Source organism: Doryrhamphus excisus, linkage group LG10, assembly GCF_037039965.1.
Source record: "Doryrhamphus excisus strain RoL-2023G ecotype Guam linkage group LG10, RoL_Dexc_Guam_v1.1, whole genome shotgun sequence".
Lineage (NCBI taxonomy): Eukaryota > Metazoa > Chordata > Actinopteri > Syngnathiformes > Syngnathidae > Doryrhamphus > Doryrhamphus excisus.
In genome coordinates this window covers 12,128,482-12,140,099 of record NC_136366.1, presented here as the reverse complement: position 1 = coordinate 12,140,099, position 11,618 = coordinate 12,128,482, and the positions used below count along the sequence as shown (strand labels likewise).

The 11,618-nt window shown below is 41.5% G+C and overlaps 1 protein-coding gene across 2 annotated transcripts in view; it reads right to left on the bottom strand.

Moving 5' to 3' along the window:
- Nucleotides 1-11,618, bottom strand: part of rnf34b (ring finger protein 34b) — a 14,330-nt gene extending 2,712 nt beyond the window's left edge. Inside the window, exons 1-7 of one of the 2 annotated variants that reach the window (XM_058052076.2) lie at nt 11,473-11,618; nt 5,788-6,006; nt 3,649-4,116; nt 1,277-1,339; nt 852-1,053; nt 738-761; nt 6-47 (exon numbers count right to left, since the gene is read on the bottom strand). In XM_058052076.2, coding sequence (XP_057908059.2) covers nt 6-47; nt 738-761; nt 852-1,053; nt 1,277-1,339; nt 3,649-4,116; nt 5,788-6,006; nt 11,473-11,478 — 1,024 coding nt within the window. In that variant the 5' untranslated portion in view covers nt 11,479-11,618. The remainder of the gene's footprint in view (nt 1-5; nt 48-737; nt 762-851; nt 1,054-1,276; nt 1,340-3,648; nt 4,117-5,787; nt 6,007-11,472) is intronic. The other variant, XM_058052087.2, reaches the window with a different exon arrangement.

Genomic DNA, 11,618 nt, shown 5'->3' with positions numbered 1-11,618 from the left:
CTTACCTCCATCTCCACTGTTGCACACAGGTGGAGGATATGCGACCACTTGGTAGATAAACGAGAAAGGGCGGGGGTTTAAAACTCGAGGGAAGTAGCAAACCAGATCATATTTGTAATATTGATCAAGCAGAAGAATTTTGACTTTATATTAGAGATATGCATGCTTCCACATCTGTCAAAATGTCACTGATTCGTGACCCTATGCTATGCCCCCTTGCTCCTCCCCCTCCGAAACCCTCCTGCTCGCTTGATGTTGTTAATTATTAAAGTGCTCAGGACACCATAACACATATTTTAGCAGTGAAAAATGACATTTCACACTACTTTACTTTTTTACTACCATTTAAACACCTGCTGTTTCCAGGTTAGAGCCAGTCTGAGGTACAAATACACATCAAATGACACCAATAGAGTAGATGTAATCATAGAAAATAAGCCTTGTGAATGCTTGACCTGGCAGCCATGTTGACCCGCCCTTTCTACCTTGGATTGGCGCTAACCTGGAGACAGTTGGCGTTTAAAGTGACCATAAAGGGGCCGTTTATTCGATGCCCGAGTGCCAAAAAGAGTGAGCCCGCGCATGGGTACTGAGAGGTTATTTAGACATCGTGAGCACTAGAAAATAATTGACTCAGTATTCTCTATGAAAAATACAGGGTGCATAGTACTGTAGTATTCTATAGAGTATATATATATATATGATTGTGATTAATTGTGATAAAAAAAAGTATTTACCTGCAGTAATGCTCACATTTTCCACTAGGGGAAAAAAGAAAAACAAAATTTCTCACACATAATATGAAAAGTCATCACAATATTGTCATATTAAAATGTAAAATGGCTGCCTACTGGACTTCCTGTTCTGCTCGTTCTCTCTGTAGAGTCGATGGACTCGCTCGAGCAGTTCCCACTTCTCGCAGCAGCCAGAGTAGTTGACAAAGTTCCTAGCCAGGATCTCCTTGAGCTGACGCACCGACAGGTTCTCAATGGCGGCCTCGTTGTCCAGGTCGGACAGCGAGGCCCGGATTCTCCTCTGCGTCGCCGGGCTGACCTGCCAGGATGGTATAGGGAATTATAGACAATTATGGTCTGTTGGGAATAATAGAAATAATAATAATAGAATAATAGAATATTGTGAAATAATAAAATATTGTAAAATAATAAAATATTGTGAAATAATAAAATAAAAAATGAAAAAAAACAACAACAAAATAATAAAATAAAATAATAATTAATAATTTAAAAAAATACAAATAAAAAAAAAAGCTTGATACCTCGATGATATTTTCAGTGTTGTCAAGATTGAGGAGGGAGGCTGTGGGCGTGTCTTCGTGCTCCTGCAATGGACAACATTAAAGCTGCGATTCATCCTTGACTATATCAAACAATTAATATCATTTCCTTCCGGCTCGATATGACTTTCATTGTCATAAAACAGATTTTTACATTGCTTCAGTTATCTCCTACAAGAAAAAAGATTGAAACATGGAGTCCTTCACTCATGCTTGATAATGACTCTCTTTCAAGGTGGAGGTCAGGAATTAGCCGGATGAAAGGAGAACGAATGAAATGAAAGTTTATTGTTGAAATACTTGATTAAAAATAGTGTTTAAGTGTGTGTGTGTGTGTGTGTGTGTGCAGTCTATCTGCATCACATTACTCCTCCATCTTCCTCCTGTGTGTTAATAATGCATTCATTGGCGTCGCGGTGCGAGACATGGGTCCTTGCCCAGAAATCACACCCTTACTCAAACCAAAACATCCTCCTCACAAGCAAATCATTACCATTTATTTGTTGGATTATTAAATTATGACTATTATTACTAATTATTACATAATAATATTAAACATTGCGTTACTATGTCTGTTAGCACTGGCAACATTTCTGCCATTGTACCCAATAATATGTCCAGTGAGTATATTCTATTGCTTACACTTGAATAACTGAATTAATTCATCCAACTAATTGGATTTTATATGATATTATTTTCCTACATGCTGACCTATATTTAGGCCATATTCCACTCTAAACAAGAGAAGAAGCAGCATGATGGCAAGCACACAGGAAGTAGCCTTTGCTGTCAGCTGCGTTGCTGTGGGGAGTTCTCAACCTGCCTTACGTAACTGACTCAGCCTATGTAAGCGACCTAAAAAAAGGCAAAGGGCTTAAGCTGCATGGCTGGCTGGCTGGACCGCACGCACGCAAACACACACACACGGGCGCGCGCACACACACACACGCACACGTACGCAGAGTCAGAGAGTAAATGGTGCTGCTTGCAGCTGTCACATGACTACTGCAGCTCAGCCTTGTCATAGTCTATAGACAACACGAGGGAAACATTGACGTGGTTGTTTGTGGAAGCAAAGCGACCACGTGGTACATCTCGAAATTGGAATGATGCTGATTGTGCAAAAGGCAAAAATAGTCAACAGAAGGACAATGGCCAGGCTTCATCAATGCTAATTATTAGTTTAAAAAGGCACATTTCTGCTACTTTACAGTCTTTTTTTACAGATTTTATTTAGTAACTAACTCTAACTAGTGTACATTTTCTAATCATACCTGGGGCGTTTATTCACCTCACCAAAATTAGAGCGAGGTTGTTTGAGCTCATTCTATATAAGGAGTTACTTTTTGGGGTGATATTTGACACACACCAGTCAGACTAGATAGGACAGCTCTAGTCTAGTTCATGCTGAAAGACTAGGTGGGACACACTAGTCAGACTAGATAGGACAGCTCTAGTCTAGTTAATGCCCAAAAACTAGGTGGGACACACACCAATCAGACTAGCTAGGACAGCTCTAGTCTAGATCATGCTCAAAGACTAGGTAGGACACACCAGTAAGACTAGATAGGACAGTTCTAGGCTAGTTCATGCTGAAAGACTAGGTGGGACACACATCAGTCGGACTAGATAGGACAGCTCTAGTCTAGATCATGCTCAAAGACAGTGGGACACACAACAATCAGACTAGATAGGACAGCTCTAGTCTAGTTCATGCTCAAAGACTCTGTGGGACACACAACAATCAGACTAGATAGGACAGCTCTAGTCTAGACCATGCTCAAAGACTAAGTGGGACACACCAGTCAGACTAGATAGGACAATTCTAGGCTAGTTCATGCTGAAAGACTAGGTGGGACACACATCAGTTGGACTAGATAGGACAACTCTAGTCTAGATCATGCTCAATGACCAGGTGGGACACACATCAGTTGGACTAGATAGGACAGCTCTAAGCTAGTTCATGCTGAAAGACTAGGTGGGACACACATGAGTCGGACTAGATAGGACAGCTCTAGTCTAGTTAATGCCCAAAAACTAGATGTGACACACACCAATCTGACTAGATAGGACAGCTCTAGTCTAGTTAATGCCCAAAAACTAGATGTGACACACACCAATCTGACTAGATAGGACAGCTCTAGTCTAGATCATGCTCAAAGATTAGGTGGGACACACCAGTCAGACTAGATAGGACCGTTATAGGCTTGTTCATGCTGAAAGACTAGGTGGGACACACCACAATCGACTAGATAGGACAGCTCTAGTCTAGATCATGCTGAAAGCCTAGGTGGTAATTAGAGAGCTAGACTGACTTGGCATGATGTAAGGTGTGCGTGTGCGTGTGCACCAACCTGGCTGGGGGTCCCTGAGCTGTCACTTGGGCTGAGCACGACTCCCTGAGAGGCGGAGCCGACCGACTGTTCCGAGGCGGAGCGAGCGGGGGAGGGAGGCGAGGCGCCATGTGAGTGGAGACTGTCCGTGTCATCTTCCTCCTCCCCCTCGTGCGTGTCTCCATCCCCTTCTTCATCTTCCTCCTCATCCTCCTCCTCTTCTTCCTCTTCCACTGCAGGTCTGGGAGTTTCCCTCGTCCCCTGATGGCACAGCACCAAGTCCACCAAGTCCTCCTTCTCCCTGCACGTATCCGTCGGGATGTTGCGTAGCAGCAGGTACTGCCGCAGGTCTTTGACCCTCAGCTGCATGAGGCGCGGCCTCTGGAAGGCAGTGCCGCGCAGGAGGTGGCAGGTGGCGCAGCAGCGCAGGTCCTCCTGCAGCACGGAGCACAGGGCGCAGAAACTCTTCTTGCAGTCGCAGCAGATGTGCTGTCGAGGAAGCATGGAGACGTGTCATCAGTCATTCCTTTGAATAACACTCCCGGCGTTCCAACATCATAATTAATCCAGTGTCTTTAAATACTACATGTCTGCATGTCTGACTTGTGTCGGCATATTTATTTCTCCTCATGAATAAGATAGAATCCGTCAAAACTTTGATCCTTAAAAACGGCCCCCAAGGTGGCGCCGGGCTCATTGCAGCTGCTGTTTGTACTGATAAACACAAATGCTAATGCGACTTGACCCAGAACTATCAATCATCATGGGGTCCACCTGCACGAGAACCGCATCTCGTCTCATTCTGCAAGCGTTTTTTATTGCAACATACACCGTGTTAAATGATGCCAACGTTTCATATCATGAGGTTTGCACATTTGGAATTGAGCCCTGAAAGAAGTTTGGGATGGCTTTGAATGCTTGGTTTCAGAGAGTTTTCTTTTTCTAACATCACAGTTATCCAGGTTTCCTAATATGGGCATGCCCAAGTACCGGCTGTCGGCTTTGCATGGGGGAAGCTGGGCTGTCCGCCAAACTATTGCTGAAGTCCGAATGTCATGTTGAAGCGTCAGAAGCTGTAAGTAACAATTTATAATGTGTTTATTTTGTCTTAAGTAAGCGGTTGTTTGTGTAGCACTATAGAGTGTGCATACAGGGAGCGGGTGGTGCAAATTCTGGAGTTGCAAAAATAGCCTTTCACCACCACAGTCAATGGGTCTACCCGAGTTTTTTAAACACAGGTAGTCCCACAAAAACATGTAATGACCACATTTCTACTACCGATGTTGGAGAAAAACTACATTACCGCTCTTTGAGTTCTCCAACCAGTACTTCAACAGCTAATTACTTTTCAAGTAGCTCTCCAAAGGATATTTATTATCAACCTTTATACTAACAAAATTAGAAAAAGTGGGCTTCGGCAGTAGTCCAGAAGTCCTCAGGAGCTGAGTAGAGCATTAGCAGCTGCTCAATACAAAGGGCCAAAAATAATAATATAATATAATAGATCCCCTTTAGGCGGCACGGCGGTCGAGTGGTTAGCACGCAGACCTCACAGCTAGGAGGACCAGGGTTCGATTCCACCATCATTGGGAGGTGCTAATTAACATGCTAGGTTAATTGGTATGAATGTGAGTGTGAATGGTTGTTTGTCTATATGTGCCCTGTGATTGGCTGGCCACCAGTCCAGGGTGTACCCCGCCTCTCGCCCGAAGACAGCTGGGATAGGCTCCAGCACCCCCGTGACCCTCGTGAGGATAAGCGGTCGAAAATGAATGAATGAATGAATGAATGAAAGGTCCCCTTTAATGCCACAAAGGCTCTGTATTAAATGCAAATTCTGCTTCCTGCTGATGAAATGAAACATGAGTCAAAAGTGAGCATGATTATCTTTGGGGATTGAGTAATACTGTCAGCACCCGGTGCGACACTTTGACTGCATAATCATACAGGTTAATGTTGTGTTTTCTTAAATACAGCAAGCGCTAAGAGTCCCCTTCCTCGCTCAATGCACGCAATGATTACATAATTCTGATAAAAGCTGACAAAATGTTGACCGAGATGGATTAGCGCTCGAGTCTGTTGATGTTAGTCATCGCTGACATCATCCCCGTGTACTCCATATTGGCATGGGTACTTGCTAGAATGGACGTCGTAGTTTACCTTGCGTCTGAAGACGGAGAAGGCCAGCCCGCAGGCCTTGCACAGCTGTCCGGCGCTCCCTGAGCTGGTGGGGGGGTACGTGGAGTACCCGGCGCTGGGGGCAAAGCGGAAAGGCCCCGCCCCTGCCCCGAAGCCTGGCTGCTGTGCCCGAACCGTGCCCGTGCCCATCACCTCGTTCAGCAACCCGCAACATGATGCCCACATGGACGAGGCCCCCGCCTGTGGAGCACAAAGTTAATTATGATAATGACCGGGGAAAAAAATGATAGAAAAATTAAAAAATAATTTTAAAATGATTATTATTACATCACGATTTAACACTTTTTATTATCGTGTTTGCCGTTTAAATATGTATATCACTGAAACAGTATTTTTATGACTTGATTTTAATTATTTCCTCGTTTTCTGCAGTGCACGGGGCAGTTAAGTTTAAGCCCCACGAACTCTGCTTAGCAACAAAATACTAACAATATTAATGTAGTTTCTCTTGTACTCCTGAACCACTGCACACAAAACAGTGAAACGTTGTCAAATCATGTACTTCTTCTGTTTTTCGGTAAAATACTCCCCACGGTGGCGCTGTTAATTCAATTTAATTAATTTCACCCCTAAAGTTTGCTGCCAGCCTAACTGCCTGTAACACATTGACAGAGATCCTTAAAGTTACATCACCATAAGACAAATGTCTTATGGTGATGTAACTTATGGTAATGTAGAGACATAATTTAGCATACAGAAAACCCTAATTTTGTATGAAAAAGATGTATATTTTTTTATCTTAGTGGTTTATTTGTGATGCTGTTTTGTATTATTTCATTTAATTGATATATTTTTTTAACTAATATGGGCTGGCAACCAGTCCAGGGTGTACGCCACCTTTCGCCAAGTCATCTGGGATAGGCTCCAACTTTAAGACAAATGTCTTATGGTGATGTAACTTTAAGGATCTCTGTGTGAGGTGATGCCAACAAATCTCTTCTTTTTGTCTTTTTGTAGTATGTTGCTACTTCCTGTAACAACTTACAAATAACATATGAAGCACAGATGGTCGGATAGGGAGCATAGAGATGAGAGAAGGATGGGGGGGGCGAGTACAGGAGAGAGAAAATGTTCTGTTCATCTTCCTCTTCTCTACCAGCCGATGTGAATCAATAGCAGACATACTGTGAAGAAATAGACTGGTAACAATACAATGAATACGCTTTGTACAAGACAATGGAATCCAGCAGCTCCTGTAAAAGGTCTCATCTTCCCGGGCAGCTCCGACTGGTCACAAACACCCCGTGTGATGTGACGTGACCTCAGCCGCCTGCTTAGGGACGTCTTATGTAATCTTAGGAACAAGGCTGTATATGTGGCGACGGGCCCAGGGGAAGGTCTCGCCCTGCAGGCTCGGTGTTTCCCACAAGGATGAATTCGAACTGTGACGGGTGTGAGCGTAGATGGCGGATGATGTCACCGTCTAATTTGCACAATTGACCGTGACATGCCCTATATCAGGTGGGAATAAAAAACTGACTGCGTGCCACAAACGGCCCCTTGGGCCACACTTTGGACACCACTGTTTTCTAGTTACGTAATTTCATATGAAGTAGTATTTCTAGAGACATAATTTAGCATACCGCAAACCTTAATTTTGTATGAAAAAGTTTTTTTATCATAGTGGTTTATTTGTGATGCTGTTTACTTTTTTAAAACATTTTGTATTATTTCATTTAATTTATATATATTTTTAAACTAATATGGGCTGGCAACCAGTCCAGGGTGTATGCCACCTTTCGCCAAGTCATCTGGGATAGGCTCCAGCATACCCCCGCCACCCTAATGGATTAAGACTACAAATCACTAAATTATTTTGTAGTTTCATAATCACATGATTTTGTATAAAACTATTTCTATTAATAAAATTTGGATCCTTTTGAGATAGTGCCTATTTTTATTATTATGGTGGTTTATTTGTCATACCGTCTGCTTTATTTATGATAATTATTTAATAATACATGAGAATTAGAATACATGCATACTCTTTTATCACAACAACAAGTGTGCTATGCGCTTTGCAATGTTAACCTAACTATACATTTAAAAACACACGTCAAATTCATCGCATCCAACGCGTGGTGCATTCAGTGACACTACGTTGATCATAACTGTCAGGTGTGAGCGTTTGCTTATAACTTTCAACATTATGGTCTGTCAGCACAACAATGGACGTGGTTAATCTGGCTGAAATATTGAAAAGCAGCTTTTCCGCTGCGCTTCAATCAAATGTCAAATTAAAGCAGAATATTGAATCGCTTATGAAAAGGACAAAGACAAGCCATAAGGGGAGAATCCTGCTGATGCTTGTCATATAGTTTCTGGCGTGTCGCATGGGGCAATCCTCGCAGCAGTCTATTTTATTCTCCGCACACACACACACACACAAAAAAAATACCCAACTCCAGGCTCAATCCGCCCCAGGTCGCCTAAATCTCTTTATTATGCAGGAACAAATCTTTCTTATCTGCATTTATTCCAGACTTCACACTTGAGATTTGACACACATTACTCGCTCGTGCACTGCACATTTGACTTGTAGCAGCACAATGTCACACAAATCCTTGTCTACACACACACACGGGTTCCAATGAAACTAACCAATCCCTTACTTAATAAAACAGACAACACACATTTGCATGGTCTTAGAGGGCATGCAAACATCCTCTAGCATTGTTACCGTCTTTATGATGTGTTTCATGTCTTACATTACTGAGAGCTGGTACTTACGGTGGAAATGCAAATGCACAGAAAAGCCCCAAAACTTCCAAACCATAACACACATGCAAGAGGAAAACGCTCCAAATTAAAAATACTTAAAGGGAAACTGCATTTGGGGGGAATTTTGCACATAATTACCAATTCTTAATATTAAAACATTTATTTCATCTTTCGGTGCATTATAATGCCAGAAAACAAGTTAATACAAGCTAGCTTACAACGCTGTCATTGGGATACACCTATTTGTTGCATGGTTTGATATCCATGCTTTGATCAACACGTACACTAGGGTGCATCAAAAAACACAATTATTGAATTTTTATATGGCTGGGTACTAAAAGTGTTCCAATATATGTCGAAACAACACATACAAAATATTTTTCCAATAAATGATTATTTAGGGGTGCCACCATACATCTGTTTTTGTGGAATAAAGTGGTGAACAGTTCAATGGTCGCCATGGAGATTTGAGGTGATCTTTATGTTTTTGTTGGTATTTATACTCCTATTACATATTACTATCAAATTTGTGGTTTTGTCTTTGTAATTTGAATGATTTGTAGTCATATTTATAGGTATTTAGTGCTCATTGCCTCTACTGTAGCTAACATTAGCTAGCTACAGTTTGCTAATGACAGTTAGCTAATAGCTAAGCAAGCATAACATCAACAACAGTAATATAGTATTGCTATAGTATTACTGATGCCTCATATTTATTGAGAGTAGTACTGTAGTCCTACATAATCTGATATACACTTGTCCATTTATTATTTTAGACACTGTTTAGTGCTCATTGAATGTACTGTAGCTAACATTAGCTAGCTACAGTTTGCTAATGACAGTTAGCTAATAGCTGAGCAAGCATAACATCAACAACTTTGGTCTGGCCCCCCTTTGATAACCCCATAGAAAATGATGCTGTATACTAGTTCATTGTACTCAACATTTCCAGGTCAACTTTTGGCAATTAGACTAGAAATTGCACATTTTCCGAAATTTTACAAAAGTTTCGGAAATCTCAATGGATTTCCTCAAAACTTGCAAAAGACATTTTTATGTTCATTAGAAAAAATGGAATGCCAGCCAAATTGATATTATGAATTTAAAATTTCCCATTCAAATTTTAATGCACCCTAACGTACAAAAATGATAACATATAATAGTTGCAGTATCTTGATACACATACTTAAGCTAGTTCTGTCAACAACAACAACAACAGCGACAACAGCGACAACACTTCCGATGTCGGCTCTCTTTGGATGGCTGTGTCTTCCAGCACAAGACGTGTGCTCCAGTCAAGCTGACAGCAAACGAGCATATTGCTGAGTCTTTGTAGTGAAATTGAGAGCCTGGTATCCGCTCTACCGTCTGTGAATGACGCTGAGGCGAGCGGCCAGCGAGGTTAGGGAGTTAGTATCAATGTGCAGAGGAAAGCATTTTGGGTAGTGTTTTAAATCATCAGAATAGGGTAAGATACTGCAACTATTACATGTTATCATCAGATGAACGTGTTAATGCATGTATAGCAAACCATGCAACATAGTCAAAATAGGTGTATCCCAATGACAGCATTGTAAACTAGCTCATATTAACTAGTTTTCTGGCATTATAATGCACAGAAAAGGTAAAGAAATATGTGTTCATGTTTCACATAAGGATTGGGAATGATGTGCAAAATTTAAAAAAAGTGCAGTTCCCCTTTAAATCACATACAGAAATTAAAAAAAACTGCAAATCCCAAAAAGAACTATATAAGAGAAATGCTGCAAGTTCACGGTACACAATGTAAGTCATCCAAGCTACCACAAGCGTCTGACGAATGTCTGTCTTTAAAGACTTAAGAGGTCATATTTTGCAGCGCAATACAGCAAACAATTTTTACATCCAGGTGTTTAACAAAGACATAATTCTTGTACTTGTAGGCATCCCACTCATTCCTTTCAAAACATTGGAAACGTCTGTGAGTATGATGCAGTGCGGTGCTACGCCACTGCAAAGCACAAAAACACGTACACAAATCAACATGCAGTGGAGTTAAATCCATCCCCATTCAACATTATTATCTTTGTTTATCCTTTTTTATGATTCATGATGGTTTTCCATATAATTGTTTACATATAATTTAATTTTATGTGTCAATTTCCCATATAACTCACATGGCAGGAATTTAAATCTAATAATTCCATTAAATATAACCATTTCAATAATGATTATCTTTATAAAGCTCTTGTACTGATGTTGCAGGTGCATCTAATTTCGAATCTAATGCATATTTATAAATCTAAATTGAGATATATTCTGTATTTCCACAGCCACGTAAGATAGGAGCAAAAATAATACATATGTCCTTGCATGTATTGCTGATGGTGAGGCTATGACGTCATTGCCTCATCGTGAGCGCCGGAGCCTGCATCTTCACTCCACTCCACTACACAAACACACACACACACGGTCTATACCTGAAGGGTGATCCTCGCGTCTCCCCAAATATCATGCAACCCCCCCACCCCCCCTTTTTTGGTGCGCGCCTCGGCTATCTCTTTAGAGCGGATTACAGCATTGCAATGAATGGAAGGCGGCTGCAGAGGCTTTATTAGTACACTGAACTCTGCAAGTGGAGATTGTGTGGGGGGTGGGGGGGGGTGTCATTGCAAGGCTGCACAATACACTCTATACCCTCTTGTTGGCTCTCGCAACGAGCCATGCATGGCTTAAAAAACACTAAATAACCCCAAATAGATGAGATGACAAGTAGCAAAAAACAACCAATAGCGTGTCTCCTTACATAACACAATACTAAACACAATAACCGAATATTATTACTGAGGTATTATGACCTGTTAGGCTGCAGCACGGTGCGTAAAGCTAACAAAACTGTCGAAAAAACAAAAGTCTCGAGACAATAAAGGGGGGGGGGTTACTTACCTTCATTACGCCTCCCGTTTAAGGAATGTGCAGAGTAACGCAGGAGTCACAATCATCGCAAATGCACACAGGAGTCAAACCATTACGTCTTCCCTCTCTAACAGCCGCCTCTGCTTGTCTATCTGTGTGTATGTGTGAGTGGACTA